The 25,691-nt window shown below is 36.0% G+C and overlaps 1 protein-coding gene across 2 annotated transcripts in view; it reads left to right on the forward strand.

Moving 5' to 3' along the window:
- Nucleotides 1–22,423, forward strand: part of PIK3C3 (phosphatidylinositol 3-kinase catalytic subunit type 3) — a 125,734-nt gene extending 103,311 nt beyond the window's left edge. For both annotated transcript variants that reach the window (XM_004059352.5, XM_063699187.1), the window contains 3 exons: nucleotides 6,142–6,232; nucleotides 8,800–8,925; nucleotides 22,147–22,423. In XM_004059352.5, the coding sequence (XP_004059400.3) occupies nucleotides 6,142–6,232; nucleotides 8,800–8,925; nucleotides 22,147–22,161 (232 nt within the window). In that variant the 3' untranslated portion in view covers nucleotides 22,162–22,423. The remainder of the gene's footprint in view (nucleotides 1–6,141; nucleotides 6,233–8,799; nucleotides 8,926–22,146) is intronic.
- The last annotated feature ends 3,268 nt before the right edge of the window (nucleotides 22,424–25,691 follow it).

Raw genomic sequence — 25,691 nt, forward strand, 5'->3', positions numbered from 1 at the left:
TTTTAACACCTCATCAGTCATTCTGCTACAAAAAATGTTTTTTCTCCGTCCTTTTTTCTTCAACGCCACTAAATCTGTGCTTCCTTCTTGCTAATTTACTTAGGACTGACTATCATATGTCATCAGGAAGAAAAATAAAAGTCATGTTTGGTAAATTCAGGACATGGCTCTGATGATTATTAGTCAAAAATGACAGGATCATTTGACTCATGCTATTTTCAGCCCAACTATGCAAAATGAACTTTTCTTAGTCCAGCAGAAAATCCCAGTCCAGGAAACACACATACATGCTCTTCCAGGTGAAAATATAACCAATAGATAGCAAGTTGCCAGTGCACATGGGTTCTGTCTCCTTTGATGTCATAACCTTTGTGACATCAATTACTCATACAGTGTTTAGTACATAGGAACTCATTGTGTGTTTATTCATTGAGAACTCTTCGTATTTGTATGAGAACCCTCCAAATTCCTGCTTTGAGTCTAGTGTGAGGCCATGTTCCCAGTTAATGTTGATGTGTTGGTCCTAGGAGACTGGTTTTCTTACAGTAATCGGGTTTCATTTATGCAGTGACTAGGTCTTCATTGTAAACTCAGTCTTTTCCATGTATCACAAACCTGTAACAGGCATTTTACAAATGACCATGATATTTATCCTTTGGGTGGCAGAATGGCTCAGTTTTACCCTCCAGAAATGCTAAAAGAATAATGAGAAAATCAGTGCTCTTTAGATTTGTTTGGTGATGCAGAAGCACTTTCAGAGAGATGAGAGTGCCATTTAATATCTGCAATTTTTAATTTAAAATAGTCAAAGCCCATAGAAAACTAGGTCGAACCATGGATATCTCAGGGAGGTGGCAGACAAGATGGTAAGGAATGATGACTAGAGAAATGTCAAAGGTGCTCTATCTTATTGAAAGCAGAAGGAAAACAATGTGGTTTATAAACTGCCATTGGTAGTGGATTAGTAGCAATTCAATAGAATAAGAAAACAGGCAGGTTATTAATGGAGAGCCAAGGTTGACTTCCTCGCTACAAAGAAAAGCCACTGAGAGATTAATCTAAATAATTTTATGCAAAGTTTTAATGAAAACTGTTTAACTTTTAAAAATTTCCCTGTAGTTAATATTATCTGGACCTAAATTATTGGATCAACTTTTTTTTTTTTTTTTTTTTTTTTTTTTTTTTGAGACAGGTTGTCACTCTGTCGCCCAGGTTGGAGTGCAGTGGCATGACCATGGTTCACTGCAGTCTTGACTTCCCAGGCTCAGATGATCCTTCCACCTCAGCCTTGCAGGTAGCTGGAACTACAGGCATATGCCACCATGCCCAGCTAATTTTTTGTGTTTTTTTGTAGAGATGGGGTGGGGTCTTGCTGTGTTGCCCAGGCTGGTCTTGAACTCCTGGATTCAAGCTGTCTGCCCACCTTGGCCTCTCAAAGTGCTGGGATTACAGACATAAACCCATCGCACCTGGCCAACATTTATTTTTTAATGTTGTATTTCAGAGTATGTTTTAGTTGGTTGAAAAAAATGCCTTCAGGATATAAGAATTAACCTGATAGTTGTTGGAGCTAAGGTTATCGGCACTTTTATTAGGCTTTATAGATATGATCAGCCCTGTTATTTTGTAGTTTTTCTTGATAATTGATCAGTTTCTTCACAAAGAATCTACTGAATAACATTGTACCACATAAGCAGAGTAGTCCATTTGAACTTAGTTATAAATGGTTACAAAATACATTATCATCTCTTATTAATCAGTACATATTAAGTCTTTCTCCCAACCCACACTTATGCCAAACACCATTCTTAGACACTGATGTTACAAAGATGTTCTTTCTACATTTTTTGGTAAAAATTTTCAATAGTGAAATAAGGAATACATTTAACCAGCTGGGCACGGTGACTCACTCCTGTAATCCAAGCACTTTGGGAGGCTGAGGTGGGTGGGTCACTTGAGGCCAGGAGTTTGAGACCAGCCTGGCCAACATGGTGAAACCCTGTCTCTACTAAAAAAGAAAATACAAAAATCAGCCAGGTGTGATGGTGCACGCTTGTAATCTCAGCTACTAGGGAGGCTGAGGTATGAGAATTGCTTGAACCCGAGAGGCAGAGGTTGCAGTGAGCCAAAATCACACCACTGAACTCCAGCCTAGACAATAGAGCAAGACTCTGTCTCAAAAAAAGAAAAAAAATTAAAAAAAAGAAATGCATTTAACTATCAAGTAAGGTTCTCATATTGTCTCAGAGATGTTTGCCTAGTCACCAAACATCAGTGAATTTATTGGTCACATACATCATTAACTACATTGCTTCCCCTCTTTGAAGTAGTACACTTATTAAATAACACTTTCACAGGAACTCTGATTTTGCTGTCATGGAAAATAGAGTGTAGAGGAAATACATTTGAAATACTATAAGAACCTCAATGTAGTTAATGGATTTCTATTTTCAGTAATAAAGGTTTTTCCTGAAAAATTTAAACTATCTTTGTGTGACTAGAGTGTAGCACGATAGTTGGCATGAACGTGGGTAAGAGAAAGAGTGCAGTTTCCTTGAACGTTACATGCAACCTGCTTCTTTCTAAAAATCCTAATTATATCACATTCCATCTTGCAATCTTTGCTAGATTTTGCACGCTTTCCCACCCTATCATTATTATTATTATTATTCTTATTTTTTTTATCTTACCCTTAGGTTGTCTAATACTGGTTTGTTGGCCGGGCGGGGTGGCTCATGCCTGTAATCCCAGCACCTTGGGAGGTCGAGGCAGGCAGATCACTTGAGGTCAGGAGTTGGAGACCAGCCTGGCCAACATGGTGAAACCCTGTCTCTACTAAAAATACAAAAATTAGCCTGGCATAGTGGCACTGCCTGTAGTCCCAGTTACTTGGGGGGCTGAGGCAAGAGACTCGCTTGTACCTGGGAGGTGGAGGTTGCAGTGACCCGAGATCGTGCCACTGCACGCTAGTCTGGGTGACAGAACAAGACTCCATCTAAAAAAAAAAAGTGGCCTTTAAATTTGTGTTTCTGAGTAGGACATTAAATGACTGCCCTATGAAGTAAACACTTGCTATTCTGGTTCACTTGATGTATCTTAAATGGAAAATTCAGGTTAATGACAACAGATGTAAAAGATTAATACCAAAGGTAGTGACAAATTATTCACAAAGTATGTGGATATCTAACCTTTATATTTATTTCTGTTTCCCTTTGCTATAACAATAGAAGCATGGATGGTTAAATTTAAATCAGGAGGTAATCCAGAAAGCATTAGTATTTACTTTTGTTAAAAGGAACATCGCATTCTACATCTGTAAAGGCAGATTTTTTTTTTTTAACATTGATCCTGGCTGCCCGTTAGAATCACCTGGGGAGCTTGTAGGTGAGGTGGCAAGGGGAAAGTTCTGGGCTCGCTCATATTTAATTGGTCTGAGATTGGGCTCAGGCATTGATACATTTGAAAAGCTACCAAGATGAATCTAATGGGCAGCCAAGTTGGAGAACTTCTAATATATCTCTTTCAAAACTGACTTTGTATTCTTCTCCTTATGTTACCTTCTGGTAGATTTCCCCATGCCAAGATGGGAAAAAATTATGTACCTATGTAATCAACAAAACAGAGTACGAATGATGGAGAGTTAGTTGAAAGAGCATCTTTTTTTTTTTTAATAATATGTAACAGCTGATTGTACGCTGCTGGTATCACATTCCTTGAAGCCCTCTCAAGTGGATCATCTCTATTTCCATAGAGAAGGGCTTATCTAACCTGTGGCCCCCAGGAGGCAGCTTAGAATACAGCCCAACACAAATTCATAAACTTTCTTAAAACATTATGAGATTTTTTTTTTTGCGATTTTTTTAAGCTCATCAGCTATCATTAGTGTTAGTGTATTTTATGTATAGCCCAAGACAATTCTTCTTCCATTGTGGCCCAGGGAAGCCAAATATTGGACACCTCTGATGTAGAACCTTCATTATCATTATAAAGGGTTTCATTCTGGACATTTATTTTTGCCCACCCCTCACTCCCCTTACCATTTTCATCCAGTCCTGTGACTTTACATATGATCCTAGTGCTGATGACTTTAAACTAGTATCACTAGCCTTCATATCTTCTCTGAGATATATCTGACATCTCTACTAAAAATCTAATAGGCACCTCAGACTCCACATGTCTAAAACGAAATTCTTGAATCCCTGCCTAAAATCCTGTTCCTCTTCCATTTAGCCTCTCCTATCTTGGTGAATAACACTAGTGTCCTATTAGGCTAAATCCTTTGTGTTTTTCAGTTTCTCTGTCCTCTCACCCCGACCTCCATTGAAACCATCAGCAAGGATCATCTATTTCATCTCCAAAATATAGCCTGATAACCCCCATGTTGGTTCCTGTCCACCTGGAAGTCTATGATATAGTTTCTCTACTTTGATTCTTACTCCCTTCAAGATGGCCAGTGTGAACTGTTAAAAATGCCTATCAACGTGTGTTACTCCACTCCTTAAACTTAGTTGCTTCTCAGTGCATTTCAAATAAAACTACACCCCCTTAAGATGCCTCTTTCTCTGATTTTCCCATTTTCCTGTTGTTTTTTTCTCTTTTAAATCTTTTAATCAAGCAGACATAAAATTATCATGTTTATCAATTCATTATATTAGTTTACACCCTCCTCCAGAATGTAAACTTCATGAATGTGGGGACCTTGTTTGTTCAGTTCACCACTGTCTGTCTGTATCCCTAGTGCCTACAACAGTGGATATAGTGAGTACTAAGTAAGTGTTTGTTGGTTGAATGAATAAAATGATTACATGAGTAGGAATGGAATAACATCTGTGGTATGCATTTATCAATTCCCACAAAGAAATTAGTAACTTAAAGCTAGGTTAAAGCTGTTTAGCTATTATCATAACTTTTTGTTCCTAAGAGTTTAAGTGGGTTAGGGCCTGATTTGATTAGATTACATCAAGGTAGAAGTTTTTCATTATAATTCCTCTTGATTTTTATTGGCAATATAAAATTCAGAAATGAGGATAAAACAGATAATTTGAAACTCATATGGATAGTCATTTTTCTACAAAAGTTCCATTATCATTACAGTTTAACTATTAAACATTTAAGTATTAAGTAACAGTTTGTATTTTATAATTATTATTATTATCATTATAGATAGGTAGATAGCTGGAATAAAGATCCTACATCACCCAGATCCTGCCCCCATCCCCTAGAGAAGACAGTGCAAGGCTCTTGGTTGACATTTTTACTGAAACAGCTAAAACCCTTCATTGCCTAAAACCAACGCTTTCCTTACATCCATCCTGAAGACCAAACCTGAATCTCTTTTTATCAGTGCTAAGGAGGGGCCACTAAGAGCATAACTACCCAAAGTGGAGAGGTCCCAGTGGAGATTTATTTAAAACTTTCCCCAGAAGGCCCCACCTCTGGAAATGACCATTCAGAATAGTAACATTTGTTCTCTTTGGAGGAAGAGGAAGAGTTTGAGGATTGGTGAAGAGAAACTGTTAGTTCCTGTTGGAGGCCAGCATACTCTGAAGATATCATTATTTAGATATCTTGCCCATTTTTAATGCAGCAGAGTACTAGCAATTTTTTCTTTCTTATAGAATTACTTTTATCCAGGTCAGTCACTGTAGTTCCTGAAATGATGATTGGTGTATCTGGAAGATACTCATGAGTGATTCATGGGATGATTTTATTTCCCATTCATTCATTTAGCCATGACACACTGAGGTCATCTTAAAGTAGCAGATTGTTATCTTCATCTAGCAAAAACAGATAGATTTTAATTGTTATAAAATGCGAATTGCACATAAAGTAGATCTTCCTCAGATCCCTTCTAAAATATATATATACTTACTAAAAAATGAAAAGAATGTCATTATTAGATGATTACTCCAAAGGTCTGTCCCACGGTGTAGGATTTAGAAATGGTGTTACATGAAGACCCCAAAATAAAATATTTGTCAAGGCTTGCATTTCATTGATACCAACTGATGAATTTTCTGCTGGAATAATAGTAATCACTGTAGAAATCCAAGTACCACTACTTCTAAAGTATTCTTAATATGAGAAAGAAATGCAGAATTCTTAATCGTTGCTATTTTTTTCTTTTCTGCTCTTCTTTAGGTATTCTAATCTGATTTTGAACTTGTTTTCCTTGATGGTTGATGCAAACATTCCAGATATTGCACTTGAACCAGACAAAACTGTGAAAAAGGTAATTTTTAAGTAACATACATGAAGAGCTCTTCTGTATAATTTTTCCATATTCCAGAATACAACAACCTCTCAAGTCTCTGCAGCCAGTTTTATCCCCTTCCTTGTTCATGCCCACAGTCACATGAATAGGTTCTCTCATCTGGAGAGACAGCTTGCTTGCTACTCCAGCCCTGCAGTCACAGGCAGGGGGAAGCAGCAGCCCAAAGCTTAAAGAACTGAGCAGAGTTTTCAGCTATTGTCCATCATAGGGAGGATTTATTTTAAAATTGAATTTAGCCAAGTTAACGGCCAGCTACAATGAATCTTCACAAGAACACAACAGAATTCATAGTCTCTCTAACATATCATTTGGAATGTCTATTATCTCTCTTTTTTTTAATAACTAGATGTGTGAATAAACAGAAAATGTGACACTAAGCCAATGAAAAAATAAAACAATCCGTAGAAACACCCTGAGATGACCCATGACCACAGAAAAGGACTTTAAAGCAGCTGTTACAAATGTCCATGCACCTAAGGGAAAATAAATGCATAATTACTGAACAGATAGGACTATCAATAGAGACATTAAAACTAGGAAGAAAGAACAAAATGAAAATTATGGAACTGAAAGTACAGCAGCTAAAATGAAATTTTAATTGGGTAGGCTTAATAGCAGATTGAGTTATGGCATTAGAAGTCAGTAAACTTAAAGATAAATCAATAGAAATTATTTAATTTACTTCCACACCTTCACTGCCTGTAGAGGAACAGGAACGATGTCAATCACTGGCAAAATAAACTAAACTAGATCTTCTCATATGTCTCCATTCCTATAGAATTTCCCTGTATCCCTGTAAAGGACTACCTCAATAGGTCTGTAGTTTCCAAAGATGGGGATTTTTTTTTTAGTTCATATTTAAACTTGTGGTTAATTTACAATAGCCTTAAGTATTAGAACAATTAGTGTATGTGTTAAGAATCTTAAGAACCTAGAGGACAGCCTAACATAAGTCAGTAAATCTGATACCAAATAACTATTTATATACAGTTAACCCTTTGGTATAAAAGAGAATATTTTCATATTTGGTAAATAACATTTTTATGCCAAGTGTATACCTTCTCTTTGTAATTCAGGCACTTATGTAAATATGCAAGCTTTGATAAATTGGGCTAAAGTTTATTTTGATTCTCCTGCTCTGTAGATTTTTTATTTCCTTAAAAATAGTTCCAAAATTGTCAGATATTCTCTCTGTAAGTAGAAGTTAAGGAAATCAAAAGGTCGAACTTAAGGAATATGTTTGTCATTATCTGGGATGCAGACATGAGAGAGCTAGTTCATTGAAGATACAGCCTTAGATGTTCCTCCACCAAATTGTTCTTGTCTTCACTTCTTACATTTACCTCTCTTTTACCTCCCCCTGTCTTGTGGCTCAAGCACTCTCAGATCACCTGGCATACCTCCAGTACAGTGAAGAGACAAGGGCACTGAGCTGGGGCTATGGATTGTTGCACTGTTTGTCATTTCTTCTTTGTAGCTTTCTAGTAGTGAAACCCTATACTTCAAACACGAAATGTGGACCACACTTTATCCACTTGGAATCCCCATTTTCTCCTAGCCTGTCTTTGAGAAGTATATGTGGGTTATTTACAAGAGAAAGGAGTAGTCTGTGATGGTTGTGTGTGGTGGCGTAGGATTGTCTGGAAGCATGTGCCAGTTAAGGGTTCTTGAGCTGGCTTCATGAATTCTCTGTGCCTCAATTTCTGCATATTATTGATGAGATATTATCTACTGTATGTTTGCATATCAGTCGGATGAAATGTTGCATGTATAATACTTGGCATGGCATTTTGCACAAAGTAGTTCTTCAGTAACATTGACTTTTATGTATATATAAAATATACGCACATAAATATACATACTAGTTTTTCTAGTACTTAATGCTACTGAAAATCAACTGTAGCTTTAAATAAGACTAAAAAAATTATTTTATCTTTGGAAACTATAGACCTATTGATGTAGTTTTGTGCGGGGATATAGGGAAATTCAATAGGAAAGGAAACCTTAGAAGATCACATTTAGTTTATTTTGTCAGTGATTGACATTGTTCCTGTTCTCATATAGACACTGAAGGTATGGGAGAATATTAATATAATCTCACCTTGCTTCATCCAATTCACAAGGAATAACAGGGATAAAGTGGATTATTAATAAACATGCCACAATTTAAATCATATATAGTAACTCTAGATTTTAGATTAAAAAAAAGGCACACCTTTAGTTAAAAGAGCAGTTTTTCTGTTTTTGAGATGTAGGGCCCTAAGAAATATTTCTTCTTTTCTTTTCTTTTTTCTTAAAAACTGTTTACAACCAACAAGAACAAGGTGATATACAGAGCATATAACAAAAACAGCAAACTTCCACACTCCAAAGAATGCCATTCAGAATTCTAATAAGTTACAGGTCATTTATTTGCCATAGGAATAGCTCATGTTACCTTATAATGTCTGCATCAGTTTGATTCTGCCTGTTCAAAATGTGCCCTATTTTTCTTCATTGTAAAGACTAAGAGTGTTATCTTATAGGTTCAGGATAAGTTCCGTTTAGACCTGTCGGATGAAGAGGCTGTGCATTACATGCAGAGTCTGATTGATGAGAGTGTCCATGCTCTTTTTGCTGCAGTGGTGGAACAGATTCACAAGTTTGCCCAGGTAAGTTCCGAGTGCAGTGCATTTTTCTCACCTTCTCCGTGTACTGCCCCGGAGTCCTTGGAGAGCCATGCATTTCTCCTGCCAGTTGACATCTTTTCTGTTTTTCTATCAAGTCGTTTTGACATCTCACCAGTCAGCTGAAGTGAATCGTGTTTCACACGTTACTAATTCCAAAACGTCTGCTTTTCTTAGTAATGACTAACTTCTGGAGCACCAGCGTAGGTATTTTTATTCTTTGTAGTCAGTGGTGATTATACGTCCTCTTGAGAATGATTTTGGATCCAGCAGAGGCCTTAGCAATTGAAACTTGGACACTTGTTGGGTTTTGGTGAATGATGAGGTGCTGGGAAAGTTTAGAAGCTAAGAAAAGCAATCCACATCACACACCAGAAAGGTCTATCCATAGACTTACTATTAGCAGTATCCACAGATAAGTGAGGAATTACCCCTTCATGGTAAACTTCAGATTTAAAACCCATTTTAATTATGAATTGCATAATAAGGATGACTATGAAAATGGTTAGCAAACGGAAAAATTAGGCTGCTTTTTTCTTCTATGCCTCACCTCTCCTGCGAACTCCTTCCTGGTGTTACACATTCACTTAATGATTTTCCCAATCATCCAAGCTCAAAGCTTGTGTGCTTTGAATTTTCCCTCAGCCAGTGACCAGTATCTCACCAAGCCGTGTTTGTTTCTTTAACCTTTTTAACCCATTTTTTTTTTAACTTTATGATACCTAGGTGTGTACAGTTTCCTCATTGCCTAACAGTGAAGTCAAATCTCTGGCAACTTAAGGCCTTCTAGAATATTGTGTTCTATGCTGCTTTTCAAGCTGTTGTGTAATACTCTCTTTCTCTAAATATTTTGTTCTCTTTCATCATAGTGGACAACTTTGCTGCTGTCATTTCTTCAGCCCAGAAATCAATCTTCTTAATAATGTATCTTCTGTAAACTTCTACATGGCAAAATCCAACCTGTCCTCCAAGAGCTCTTAATGCTCTTTGATTCATCTTTCTCTAAATTTCTGTATGTTTTCTACCTTTATTACGACTTGCACTTATGTTTTGCTTTCTTTTTTTCCTTCCCCCCACCTCCCACTTTTCCCACATTAGCTGATGTTTTGCTTTTTATTATAGATATTTAGATTCCCGGGGCCAGGCGTGGTGGCTCACACCTGTAATCCCAGCACTTTGGGAGGCCAAGGAGGGTGTATCACGAGATCAGGAGATTGAGACCATCCTGACTAACACAGTGAAACCCTGTCTCTACTAAAAATACAAAAAATTAGCCAGGTGTGATGGCAGGCACCTCTGTAGTCCCAGCTACTCAGGAGGCTGAGGCAGGAGAATGGCATGAACCTGGGAGGCGGAGGTTGCGGTGAGCTGAGATTGTGCCACTGCACTCCAGCCTGGGCAACAGAGCGAGACTCTGTCTCAAAAAAAAAAAAAAAAAAAAAGAAATAGATATTTAGATTCCCTTATAACTCCTCAAATACAGACTTCCTGAAGGCTGGGCTTTGTCTGTCAGTCACCTAGTAGTGCAATGCCTTATATACCTAAAAAATATTTAATGAACATAAAGGAATTCCTGCCTCTAGATGTTAGCTTATACTCTCTTTATAGCTCAATAAAAAGGTGTTTTTCCCTGAACACCAGTCTTTATCATATTTTTATTACAAGGGCTGCCTCAGGGTCTGCTTCATGGGTCATTAATTGTAACCAATCATTTGTTGAGAATAAATTGTGATTCAAATAGTATGTGACTCGTCAAAGTCAACCAGCTAGCTAAAGGTGGACCTTGCTCTACATATAGCAGAACAATATTTTAGAGGTATAGGGGGAAAAAGGCCAGAGAGATATCATGACCACTTGACATCTGTGACAAACAAGGGACAAAACCAAGACTTAAACCCGAATATTTTGACTCCCATATTTAGTATTTTTCAAACCAGATCTTTTCAGTGTCTTGCTCATCACTATACTACATTAGTGTCAATCAAACTTTTCCTGGCCACGGCCCATCTCTCTGTGTGTACACCTTATTTTTTTCTTTTTTTAAGCTTAACTAGTTACAACATGCTTGAAGTCAGAAACTCTTAACTTCTGTGTCTTTGCATTTCTGTAGCAGGGGATTTACCCGTTATAGTTGGTCATTTATATTTTATCTTACTCCATCTCTATCTACAAGTGTAGAAATATCTCTCCATCATGGGTTTTCCTTATTCCATACTTGTAGATTCTGGTTTTTCTCCTTTATTTTCCTGGAGAATGATATAATGGAGCTAAAACTCCAAACTTGGAATTAGTGCTGCTGCCTAACACTCATTTCAGTAATCTATAGCTACACAAGCATCTCCAGACTTAGTAGCTGAAAAAGCAATAATGATTTGTTATTTCTTACTTAGGATGCTTCAGTCAGGAATTTAGCTAGAGCCCAGCTATGAGGTTTTTTTGTTTGCTGTAACATTAGCTGGCTTCACTCCTTCAGCTGTATTCGACTGGTAGTTGGGTTTGTCTTGGAGGTCCAGCAAAGCTTCACTCAATAGGTCTGGCAGTTAGGTGTTCTCTGCATGGACTATCTCTCTCCACTTCCTCTGTCATCATTTCAGACTCCTGCCCAAACTGCTGCTCTACAGCATGGTGACTGATTTCCCCAAGAGGATATGAAGGCAGACGTGGCAGGCCTCTTAAAATAAGTCCCAAGAGCAGCCCAGATTCACAGAGAGAAAAAATAGATTCTGCCTCTTGACAGGAGGAGAGAGTTGCATATGCAGAAAAGAGAGGAATTAAGTAGCATTTTTGAAGATTTCACTGCCACTCAGCTAATGTACTCCAGCTTCAAGTTGAGCCTTCAAGTTCTGTAAAATCAATTAGTGGCATGCTTTATTTTAGTGGTCTAGTTTTGAAATTCTATTGTTAATTTGCATAAGATGCCCATTTTGCTTGCTGGATCTAAAAATATAAGGGCCATTTTTCTTAATTCTCTTTATTAAAAATGGAGGAGAAAAAGAGGTTGATAAAAAGTAGTAGTTTTTAGGGGACCATAGTATTATTTAGGGGAGCTAGTAATAGAAGGACTTTGGTTTACCAAAGTCTCTGGGCCTCAGTTTTCACACCTATAAAGTGATTGACATTGACGTTAAAACATCTGTTTTTGATATAAATTTAATATAATGTCAAAGGTTAATTGCTTTACAAAGCTAATGTTGACTACTGCAAGGGTTAGTAAATGAAATCTACCTCTCCCCTCTCCCCATCTTAGGGATGGTTACATTGTGAAAGTTGCTGAGAGCTCTTTGAGTTATTGGCGTGTACCTATTCTTCTATTCATAGAGAAAATAAAATATGAATGGCAAAACGAATTGGTAAAATTGCAGTGGGCATGCTCTTAAATTAGGGAGGGATCATTTTATACACATTAACAGGTTATTATAATTCTTGAGAAGAAACATTAAGTCTGTTTCCTAGGTTCCTGTTTTCTAGTTCTTCATTACAATAGTAGATACGATGTAGAAATCCTGTAATTAACATTACTTTAGCCTTGGTTGTTACAGGCTCTTTTGGACTAGGATAGATTGTTGATAACCTTGATAATCAAAGTTACTGCCATGTGAAAATAAGAGTTAAGAACAAATATTTGAATTATTCTAACAGTCTAAGGATCACCATCTTAGATTTGTAAAACTGGAGGTTTATTGCAGCATGAATATGTAGATGAACTTTTTAAATATCATTTCTTAGCTCTCCAATTTACAGTGATTGACAGTGTTTGGGACAGTAACAGCTTCACCATTTATTGGAATGTATTTCATACAGTGCTTCCCATTTTTAATTAAATAACCATTACTGTGATAATACAAGTATGTTTTAGTGTTATCCCTATTTTATAGATGAGAAAACTGAACCACATAAAAAGTTGTTTTCAGCTGGGCTCAGTGGCTCACGCCTGTAATCCCAGCACTTTGCAAGGCCGAGGCAGGCGAATCACATGAGGTCAGGAGTTTGACACCAGCCTGACCAACATGGTGAAACCCTGTCTCTACTAAAAATACAAAAATTAGCCAGATGTGGTGGTGGGCACCTGTAATCCCAGCTACTCGGGGGGCTGAGGCAGGAGAATCACTTGAACCCAGGAGGCAGAGGTTGCAGTGAGCCAAGATCACTCCACTGCCCTCCAGCCTGGGCAACAGAGCGAGATTCTGTCTCAAAAAAAAAAAAAAATTAATAAAATAAAATAAAACTTGTTAGTTGTTCTAACTTATCAGACAGATTCAGTTCTTTTTTACCAGAATTTCATATTCTTTATCCTAAGGGATGAACTTAAAAATGTTTGTGATATTTCTTAGATTTCCTTAAATATATAATTTGTGCTCCAAAATAAGGGTTACCTATGGATGTTTAATTTTACTGGAACTTGTTTAGGCACTGCAGCATACGTGGGATACTAAATAAGGTCTTAGCTTCATACAAATCTTTTCAAATAACAATTATAAAAGCATAGTTGTTTCTTAATTGATCTCTGGAGTTTATTTTCTCTTTGAAACTCACATGTCTACATATATTGTCTAAGTATTGATACTAATAAATCACATAGGCATTCAAATTCAGATGACTGGCATCTATTTTTTTTGTCACTTGTAGTCATCTATTATAATGATGCAATATTGTTAATCGATTTATGGTAATTTTAGTACATTCCCATTAATCATTGTGGATAGTAGAACCAACTTTTTAAAAAATGGGAGTAGATTAATACATGCTTAAAGAATTACAGATATTTCAGCATAAAAGAAACAACATTCAAAAAGAAGACTAAGAATTACTAGATACAACTATTATATCCAAATGCTACAAAAGCTTGTTTTCTTTCATCATGCAATTCCTTAGGAAGGGTAGAGATTAAACACTGCAATATTTGTTGCCTAGCAACACCCACATATTAGTGATACAAATTTTCCACTGGAAAACAATTTTATTTTGGTCATTGTCTTTGAAATTGCGTCATTGTAACCCTTCTCTATGCCAGAATGATCTTTTTTGGCACCTTGTTCTGTCGTCCCCCACTGGAGTGCAGTGGTGCAATCATGGTTCACTGCAGCCTTGACCTCCTGGGCTGGAGTGATCCTCCTGCCTCAGCCTCCCTGGTAGCTAGGAGTACAGGCATGCACCACCATACCCAGCTAAATTTTAATTTATTTTTTTGTAGAGATGAGGTCCGACTATGTTGCCCAAGCTGTTCTCGAACTCCTGGCCTCAAGCAATCCTCCTGCCTCGGCCTTTTGAGTGCTGGGATTACAAGCACGAGCCACCATGTCTGGCCTTGAAGTGACCTTTACAGTGCTTTCGAGGGTTGTATATGTGGGAAAGATAGAGGTCATATAGTTTGGGTCATGTACAGTTGCACAAGTAGGCCTTTCACTGGTGATCTCTTACACTGCAGTCCATTTCCTGTTTCTGCTTTTCCCTGTCATCCTTTCTTTTCATTTATTGGTAGTAAAAATCTTGAGAAAGGGGTGTGTTTTCCAGTAATGTTAATACATACGAAATCTAATTAATTAAATCTTGGCAGATTAACTAGAGACAGAGGTTTCTGTTTTTCAGAATGACTGTAAAAAATAAATAACCAATAGATTGGGTTCAGAAGGTTCAGAAGTTCCAGCTCAAGATACTAGGAACATAGCACTGCTGTCCATTTAAAGGGAATCCTTACTTATCACTTGCAGTGTTCAAGGAGGAAAAGCACAGGTCTAGGCAGAGAGACACCTGATTCTACAGTCACTTATTCTTAAGTTAGAGACCAGTTGCCTTTAGCTTAAGGGAATTCAACTATATATATTTGGGTGGATTTCAAAACAAAAGAAAAAAAAATGGAAGGAGGAAAATGGTGTGGTTATTCTGCTTGAATTTCCCCTAAAGAATACGTGTCCTCTAAGGAATGTGACAGTGGCTCTCTCAAAAGTGTTTCAGTTATCAAGTGCCTCTCATGCATAACATGGCATCTTACTATGCTGAAGGTGATCCCAAAATTGAAAATTCTGAGTGTTTGGTATCTATATCACAGTTTCTAAGTGCAAACCATTTGCTACTTAACCAGAGAAACAGGGTTTTCTTGTTTCATTGCTGAGGGAAAAGCTTCTGATTTTGGACTTTTTAAGAGATACATGTCTCTTATGTGCTGCCTCCTCAAGGGCTTTTCTTGAGTAATTTTTTTTTTTTAATTTGTATTCCTGTTTTTCCTTTCTATGTTGACTTTAGCACCTAAACCCAGTGTAGAGTGATTTCACTTTATTTGCTATCCTCTTTCATCTTCTTTAAGAAGGCAACCTTCTAGGTCAGTGAGTGAGTCTCTTGGTTTTCAGAATTGGGAACTAAGACCATTCAAGCCCATTTCTCCTTGTATTTCTCTAGGTAAAGTACAAGCATTTTCTGTGTTCAGAGTATGTATAAAAACATTTACCTTAGGTTTATGTGTATATTCACAGCATCTTTGACAGTTAAGAAATCAGTACTTGTGCTGGTGTTAACTCTTCCATTTTTTAGTTACTTGAAAGTTGCTCTTTCCTGGGTCAGTGGAATTTTGTTTTTGTTTTTGTTTTTAAGCTTTTGAATGGTAAATGTAACAATAGTAAATGTTTAGATATACTTACAACCCTAGTCTGTTAGTCTTAAATATACCATAGTGTGTTTTCGTTTGATGAACTTTGTTTGAAATTTGATCTTACATGATACATTAGCAAAGCTAGTTCTGTTTTAGGACCATACATAGCTAATACTCTTTTTGGAAAAGGAGAACTATCACACACAGGAATTTTTGTTTATGTTTTTTTCTTTAATTTATTTAAAGTCCTTACTCCCAGACTTGTAGTATAATTTTGGGTCTTGATTTCAGGTGAACAGATTTTAGAAAATAAACTATATCTTAATTCTTTAATGAGAATGTACTCTCCTTTAACAAACATATAATTGGCTTTAATAATAAAAATGTTGATAAAACTGTAATTCATGAATTTATTATTTCCTGCTGTAAATATTAAGTGGCATTTAGTATTCAGTTGTGAAATCGATACATAAGTATGTAGCTGCAAAACAACTAAACTATTGCAGGTTTAAAGCATTACTAGTACTCATATGTTAAATATAAGTACAGATCTTTTTATATGTGTGTTTTGTTTTTATAGCATTACTTTATTCATACTAACTTGCCATTTGTTTTCTTTTGGTGACCCACTTTTGCCTCATATTCTCTCTTTGTAGTTTTTGAAACTTCCTTTTTTTTGTAAATTGACCACTAACACTGAATTCCGTTTTGCAAATTGAAGCTCTTTACCCTTTCATGTTCCCTCATACGTGCCAGACTAGAGAACATGGATGCTCTCTAGTTTTAAATTGTGTTTTACTTAAGTACCTACTCATACTTCCCATGAGGTTGAAAGCCGTGTAGCCTTGAGTGCTCAAATAGCCATGTACAAAGGTAAAAAGTTCATATCACTCAGTATATGTAATTCATATAGTCTCCCTTTATATTTAGTTCTTCTTATTTTACCACTTTAAACAAGTGTGACTCTTTTTATAATAACTAAAATTTGTTTGGAACATCAGGTTTTATCCTACTTTATAGATGCAAAATTGTGACCTAAAAAGAAGAGAAAAATCATCATTTCTGAGTTTCCATTTTTAGGGACCTAATTTTATCATTAGGAATGAAGAATAGCAGTGTAAAATATTTCAGTGAACAAAACAAAAAGTATTGATTTGGGGGTCAAATAGAAATCCTTTTAATCTAAAACAAATTATTTTTAATTTAGTAATTAATTTTCTAAAGAATGAGATGATTCCCTTACCAGTGGCTTAAGTAAATAATGTAACACCAATATATCACACACAGCTTTTTTTCATTCTGTCTCCCAGATCTAATTTATTTGAATTTTTCTTGGCAGAAATAATAACAACAGGAAAAAAAAATCATTAATAGCAAAGTATTGAACATTTAAATGTGCCAGGAATTATGTAAAGTTCTTTCTCTGTATCAACTCTTAATTCTCACACCTGTGAAGTAAGTGTACTACAAGTTATGTATTTACAGATGAGAAAACTAAGGTTAATAGATGACAAAGCCCAGATTCAAACTCAAAATAAAATATTTTGAGTCCCAGATCTAGTCCTATATTTATAAGTAATAATATGTATATAAATACATAATATACATTTATATATATGTATTTTTATATAAATGTTTATATATAAAATATTTAGTAACTAGTGAGTATTTCCAGTCACCAGCTGCATTAGCCCTTACCAAGAAAGTCAGCCTGTCCTTTGAAGCCAGACTTTGACTTCTCTGTAGCATGAAAGTCCTCTGTGGCATCTTATTCCATTAGAAGGCTGTTTCATCTGCACTGAAAATCTGTTCTCTAGTGTAGTCACCTTCATCAGTGATCTTAGCTAGATTGTAGATAACCCGTGTGCAGTTCCTCCATCAGCAATGAAAATCTGTTCTCTAGTGTAGTCACCTTCATCAGTGATCTTAGCTAGATTGTGGATAACCCGTGTGCAGTTTCTCCATCAGCACTGGCTGCTTTACCTTGCATATATATATATATATATATATATATATATATATATATATATATACACACACACATACATACACACACACACACATATTCATACACACACACACATACATATATCAAAGTCTTCATTTAGAGACCCGAATAGCTTTTGTTGTGAGTAGTGAGTTTTTAAAATTTTACTTGTAAATTTAAATTATCTTTTAACTTTTCTTAATCTTTCACCTACCCATCAAAGAAAAAAACGTCAGCTGTGTACACAGACAAGTAAGTGTGATATATAAAGGAGTCGCCAGGAGCTGTTAATCCAAGATAAATAGGATAAATGTGGGATAACATTTATTTTGCACATTGGCCAAAACTAGTCTTGAATTTCATTGACCCACCTGTGCTCTCTTGTTCCACTGCAGTCAGCATTGCTGCACAACTACCCATTAAAACCCATGATATTTAAAAAACAAGGAATACAGGCACTTGCTGTATGACAAATGTTTGCAGCTTGTAAGATTAGTTAATATTGTAATAGCAGGAGTCAGCAGAATGCCCCATAATTTTCAGCCCAAATGCCTTGCAGTTTATTTCTCATTCATACAAATTTAATTTTCTTATCTTCTCCAAAGAAGATTTTTAAACACTTGAATGTCATCCTTGATAGGGTTTGCCATGTTTGCTTCATTACCTGCTTTTAGTAAGGTTAGTTTTATACTGTTGTTTTCTTTCCCTCTGTGTTCTGTCAAACCCTTTTATAAAAATTCTTCAAATGTACAGTAGTTGAATATTTTGGGACTGTCTCTGCTATATGTTTTTTATTTTTATTTTTTTCCTAAAGACACAGACATTTCAAAGTATTTGGGAAAAAGAAGGCATACCTTAAAGATTTTTTGATCTGAAGTCCAGACCACTGCAATAAATGACTTTTTTGTTTTCCCAGTGCATATAAAAGTTATGTTTACATGATACTACGCAGTAGCATTATGTCTTTAAAAACTATGTGCCTATCTTAAAAATATTGCTAAAAAATGCTTAACAATTATCTGAGCTTTCAGTAAGTTGTAATCTTTTTGCTGGTGGAGAGTCTTGCCTTGGTGTTGATAGCTGCCGATCAGGGCGGTGGTTGCTAAAGGCTGAGTAGTTGTAAATCTGTGAAGTTTGCCACATCAGTTGATTCTTCCTTTCACAAAAGATCTCTCTGTAGCATGTGATGCTGTTTGATAGCATTTTGCCCAGAGTAGAACTTTTTGCAGAATTGGAGTCAACCCTTTCAAAACTTGCTGTTGCTTTATCAACTAAATTTATGGAATATTCTAAATCCTTTGTTGTCATTTCAACAATGTTCAAAGCATCTTCACCACGAATTGATTCCATCTCAAGAAACCACTTTGCTTATCCAGAAGGAGGAACTCCTCATCTGCTCAAGTTTTATCATGAGACTGCAGCAATTCAGTCACATATTCAGGCTCCACTTCTAATTCTTGTTCTCTTGTAGTTTCCACCACATCTGCAATTACTTCCTCTACTGAACTCTTGAACCCCTCAAAGTCATCCATGAAGAATGGAATCAACTTCTTCCGAACTCCTATTAATGTTGATATTTTCACCTCCTCCTATGAATCTCAAATGTTCTCAATGGCATCTAGAATGGTGAATCCTTTCCAGTAGGTTTTCAATTTGTTTTGCTGAGATCCATCAGAGGAATTACTGTCTGTGGCAGCTATAGCCTTACGAAATGTATTTCTTAAATAATAGGACTTGAAAGTAGAGTAACTCCATGATCCATGGGCTGTAGAATGGATGTTGAATTAGCAGGCATTGAAACAACATTAATCTTTTGGTATATTCCATCAGAGCTCTTGGATGACTGGGTACATTGTCAATGAACAATATTTTGAAAGGAATCTTTTTTTCTGAGCAGTAGGCGTCAACAGTGGGCTTAAAATTTTCAGTAAACCATATTATAAACAAATATGATATCATCCAAGCTACTGTTTCATTTGTAGATCACAGGCAGAATAGATTTAACATAATTCTTAGGGGCCCTAGGATTTTCAGAGTGGTAAATGAACATTGACATCTACTAAGTCACCAGTTGCATTAGCGCCTACCAAGAAAGTTAGCCTGTTTTGAAGCTTTGAATCCAGACATTGACTTCCCTGTAGCGTGAAAGTCCTATGTGGCATCTTATTCATTAGAAGGCTGTTTCATCTGCATTGAAAACCTGTTACTTAGTCACCTTCATCAATGATCTTAGCTAAATGGTAGATAACTTGTGTGCAGTTTCTTTATCAGCACTGGCTGCTTTACCTTGCACTTCTATGTTATGGAGATAGCTTCTTTCTTTAAACCTCATCAACCAACCTCTGCTACCTTCAGACTTCTCTTCTGCAACTTCCTCATCTTTCTCAGCCTTCATAGAATTGAAGACAGTTAAGCCCTTGCTCTGCATTAGGCTTTGGCTTATGGGGATGTTGTAGCTGGTTTGGGCTTCTATCCAGACCACAAAAACTTTCTCCATATCAGCAATAAAGCTGTTTTGCTCTCATCATTCGTGTATTCACTAGAGTTGCATTTTAATTTCCTTCAAGAACATTTCTTTGCATTTAAAACTTGGCTCTTTGATGCAAGAGTCTTAACTTTTGGCCTATCCAAGCTTTTGATATGCCTTTCTCACTAGGCTTAATCATTTCTAGGTTTTAATATAAAGCCAGAGATATGCGACTCTTCCCTTTCACTTGATCACCTAGAGGCCATGATAGCGTTCTTAATTGGCCTAATTTCCATATTGTTGTGTCTTAGGGAGGCTTAAAGAGAAGAAGAGAGATAGGGGAATGGCCAGTTGGTGGAGTAGTCAGAACACACATAATATTTATCAATTAAGTTTGCCATCTTATGCAGACACGGTTCGTGGTGCCCCAAAACATTTACAAGAGTGGTAACGAAGATCGCTGATCATAGAGCACCATAGCAGGTGGAATAGTAATGAAAAATTTTGAAATATTATGAGAATTACCAAACTATGACACAGAGACCACAAAGTGAACACAAGCTGTTGGAAAAAATGGCTCTGATAGACTTGCGCAAGCAGAGTTGCCACAGGCTTTCAATTTGTTAAAAAAACAAAACAAAACAAAACAGTATCTGTGAGGTGCAGTAAAGCTAAGCACAATAAAACAAAGTATGCTGGTATATTAGAGACCTTTGGTTCAATAGCAACATTTTTGTTCATACATAGAAGCATACACATGTACATATGCAGTTTTTCATTGCTTCCAAATTACTTCCAAGTTATTTAGACTCCCTCGTATGTTAGTGTAGACCCTTTGCAGTTTGGCTTTTACCTGCACTTTCAACCCTTATCATGTTCAAAAGCCTTCAAAAAGAACCTTCTTTGTAGCTCTGTTGATTCACCGCCACTACCTCCAGGCAACACACCTCTTCTCTTTGCATGGAATGAGTTCCCTCCTATTTCCCCAACTTTTGAGTGTGTGTGTGTGTGTGTGTGTGTGTGTGTGTATGTAAGAGAGAGAGAGAGAGTGTGTGTGTGTGTGTGTGTGTGTGTGTATGATTCTGTCTATATTAATTTGGTCCTCGGGCATTTTGTCTTAATTTGAGATCTCCCACAGAATCTGAGACACTTCCTGGCACATAGTAGGCACCAAATAAACATATGTGGTTTTATATGAGTGCCGAGTACCATTTCTTTAGGAAGTTTATTTTCTCTGATAATTGCCTTTAGTAAAAATATTTAAATTGCTTCTTAAATTCTAAATTACATTATTTTTATTCACATGAAAAATCTTGCCAATTTTTTTCTAGAGTGACACTTTAAAATGTGTCAGATTAAAAGCCATCAACATCTTGGCATTTTTCACATTTGTACATGTACACATGCATGTGCACACACACACAGACACACTTGTCAGCAAGGTGTTTTGCCTTCACTTCTCTGCGTAATAATGAAGTGAAGGTCTTAGAAACAGAATTTTATTACATGTAAGCAGCATTCATAATTCCTCCAAGAGAATGCCAGTATATTTGTATCAAACAAAAAGGGCACGAGTTATGGATGACTCAGTGTATATTCAGCCAAACAAAGAAATCTTCGTTGATTTTATTCCTACTGGGGATATCTCAGTATTGAACACCATTAATAGTGTTGGCCCCAAAACAGCTCTTCACTAGGCCTCTCGACTTCTTCCTTTGATTTGATTTCCAGACCATTTCTGGAATGAAGTAGTTGCACTCCCTGGGATAAGCTACAGGTTTTCACAGCCTCTCAAAATGTGGCACCAAGAACCAAGCACACTACTCAAAATCACTTTATCTAAATCACTTTAGAATTCAGTGGAATTTTTGCCTTCCTAGTGCTGGATGAGATGATTTTTGCTTGTCTCATGTTAATTACATTCATCTTGAGCTTACAGTCAGCAGACACCCTCTCCTTGAATTATTTTCTCATATAAACTGATTTTTAAGTGAAGCCTCAGGAATGCTATACAGTATAGTTAATTGCAATCCTCTTGGTAGCATTTAGCAAACTAATTTATGCACTTTTTATTTTATTAGTAGTCTTTTTTAAAACTATAGACTATTGTTTATCTTTGTGAATAATTAAGTAAATTATTTTCTGTTTATTTCTTTTTAATTTTTGTAGTACTGGAGAAAATGAAACTGGGATTGACCCATCAAGATGCTTGGCTCAATAAGAAAACCACGTTAGGAGCAACCTTTGTATATTGGAGACTTCAGAGTAACCAGCAAGGAAGAGAAATCTTAATCTTCAAGTTACCATATTTTCCAAATATTACATGGTACCTGAGTTCTGCTTCCTTGGATGTCATTGCTTAAATATAGTCTTGAAGGGCTTGTTTTGAAATATTGTATATATTTTTTCAAATGTATACATTGTTAATAAATTAAGAAATGAGAAACATTCTTATTTATGTACATGTTATGAGAGTTCTGGAGGAAGTAATATGTTGAAATAGTAAAACATTTTAGTTTTTGAGGTTAGAATGTTATTTTTTCCTCTTATATCTTCATATCAGGACAGCAGTAACCTGAATTTAGATAGTCACAGTTTACAAGTTTTTGTTTGTTCCTTCTTTCCTCTCTCTTCTCCCACTCACTTTTGTGTGTTGTTTGTTTTTGCCTAATTTACATGTTTAAAGTTCTACTTAAAATTTTTCTTCAAGTTTTACATGTTATGACTCATTCTTCTGCAGTTCAAGAATTGCTTATATTTTTAGAAGATACTCATTTTCTCTTACAAATAATTGATTTTTTGTAAACTACAGTTAATAGTTCTTCTAGCTTGTAAGTGTGTAAAGTAGAATATGAAAATTTGGCTATTTAGATAACTGGCCAAAAGGTCATATGACCACCAGTTTTAGTGTTGAGCATAAGATATTTTTACATATTCATGTAAGACAATGTAAATTGTCTTTCTGCAATAAATTTTTTTGATGCAAATTTAGATTTCAAAAGCTTTTTGATGGTATAAAGGAGTTGAGGAACAAAAAGCTTTTTGAAATAGCTCACCTAGACCTGTTAATGTAATGTATTCTTTCTGAATTAAGCAAAATAATTTTTTGTCTTTTAAGACTAGAACTAATCCCTCTAGCTTTTTTGCTGGAACTTCGGGGAAAAAGAACAAATACAAATATACAAATGATATGAACAATATGGTAATAATCTTTTGCAACTTAATATGTTACATAGTCATGTGACTTGGTTTGGAAGAAAAAGAATTGTTTTGGTGCTGAATAAATATTAGAAATCAAGTGACAGAGAAGATGAAGGTAAAATTGTGGCACAGTTTCAGAGAATGCCGTTAATGATAACATGTATTTGTCTCAAATTCTTAGCCCTGGGCTTGCCTCTTCAGAGTGGGGTTACCAGCGAGAGGGCAAGCATGTAATTAAGAGACACTCTAGAGGCATATGGAATGTGGTTTGTATAAAACATACCTGCTGATTAGAAAAATGGTAAAAATGAAAATACCTTTGTACATCATCTTAAGAGAGCTTATATATAAACTAAATGGGCAGGCTCCATCGTCTACCTTTCTTTTTCTTTTCTTCTCATGTTTATGTCTTTTTTGTTGTTGGTCAGACATTTTTAGCCCTCTATATGCTCATTCTTGTAGTTCTATTTCTATTGAAACTTCCTCCAAAACTTTTCTCTGAATTACCCTTGTTGAAACTGACCTTTCTTCCTTGTGAACTCCTACACTTGCATCTCCTATTTCAGGATTTGGCATACTTTTTCTTTAATGGGCTAAGAAAGTAAATATCTTCAGCTTTGGGGGGCATATGGTCCCAATAGCATCAACTTAACTCTGCTAACTGGAAGGCAAAAGTGTATCATCTTACTTGTCTTTATAAACTCCACAGCACTCTGCATAGATATGAGCATGTTTATAAGGAACGCAATAAATAATTTTGACACAAACATGAAATTCTAGAAGGGCAGACACTGACAACTAGTAAGGAAGTTGATCATGAGTAACTTTGTATTCAGTGCCACCTTAACAAGAATTGTACAGAGGATAAACCTTTCTAGGAAGGTTGACGCGTGTTGGGTGAGGAAGGAGCATCTCTCAGGAGGGTAAACAGTAGCTGTGGTTTTGCTGAGAGATTTTGGCTGTGAGTGACAAGCCTATATCAAAAACAAAAGTGGCTTATCAATCTCAGTTTTTATTGCTCAAAGCAATTCTTTACTCCTATTTTTTCCAAATTCCATTGTTTTTACTCTTTAGAGCTCTGTCCTCAGAGTGTAGTCTGCATGTTTCTTTATTATCATTGCCATGTGACTTCTCTGGTGACAAGTTCAGTGATATTTCAAGCACGATGTTTTGAGTTTGAGAAATGTATTTGTGAGGACACATCACTTTAATTAAAAAAGTGTGAGTACTATGGTCATTAAGTTATTCAGAGTGAGATTTCTGAGAGGAGAAGAGAGAATGTAGATGGCAGTTATTGAGAGTGGGGCTATAGGAAAAAAAGAAGAAAAGTATGGTTAACATTGCCAAATAAAGGGTGATACAGCCTTGCTTTTTGCTGGAGTTAGCAAAAATCATTCCCCATATGCTAGTTTTAGATGTTCCCCAGCTCATTTGTATTATTGAGTTTTCAGCTGGGTATAAACAGTCAACATGATGTAGGGGCTCAGTATTACATGGCAGGGCTATACTAATTGCTTCATATGCCTTATCTCATTATTCTGTGAGATAGAGTTGTCTCCTCATTTTTTAGTTGAAATAACTGAAGTTTAAAGCAATTGAATCATCTGCCCAAGGATAAGCTGCTGGTGAGAGCAGAGTTGGGATTTGAAGTCGAGTTAGACCCCAGTGATCACAGTCTTGACTATTAAATTCTTCCAGCTTTCATTTTTCACTGAGATAATGGTAGTGATAGTACTGACCTCTAATGTGTGCATTTGTGGGTATGTGGTCCATTCAGCTTTAATCCCCAGAAGACAAGGCTTATTTCTTGTTTTTGGTCATGTTTTATTTTTCCATTGCTTTTAACAGGATAACCAAAGGCACACTCAGTAGTCAGTAAAGACATTTCTAGGAAAGGTGTTGTGTCTTCATGCCACATATTCATACTTGCCTTGGGTTGGAAAATAGATCATTCAGTAAAAACATACAGGTAAAATGAATCTTGCCAATGCAATTGTTAACCTACAACCATAATATACCTTAAGTATATTTTTGCACATAAATATAACATTGAGATTTAAAACAATAAACCAGATTGAGATTCTAAGGAGCATTTTGTAAGTAATTACTAATGTTTATTTTAGATAGATCACACAACTTCAAATAAAAACTGATATAGATTGAACACCTTGAGAATAAACTTTAGTGCCAAATGGAAAATAATTTTTTACAAGTAAATTTGAAGAACAATATGGACTTTCTATAATTATATACAGAAAATATACTGATTTGCCAAAATGAGTAATTTTGATATATTAATATTTCACTTATAAGAATGCATACCACCTGATCCAGGATGGGATCCAGGAACAGAAAAAGAACATTAGGTAAAAATGACAGAAATCTGAATATAGTATAGAGTAGCTAAAAACAAACCAAAAAAAAAAAAAAGGAAAAACAGAATAAGCCTCAGAAGATAGTGAGCATCCCACCTGGGTGACCACTTAGAGAAGCTGAGGTGGGACCCCTGCATC

This window comes from Gorilla gorilla, chromosome 17, assembly GCF_029281585.2.
Source record: "Gorilla gorilla gorilla isolate KB3781 chromosome 17, NHGRI_mGorGor1-v2.1_pri, whole genome shotgun sequence".
Lineage (NCBI taxonomy): Eukaryota > Metazoa > Chordata > Mammalia > Primates > Hominidae > Gorilla > Gorilla gorilla.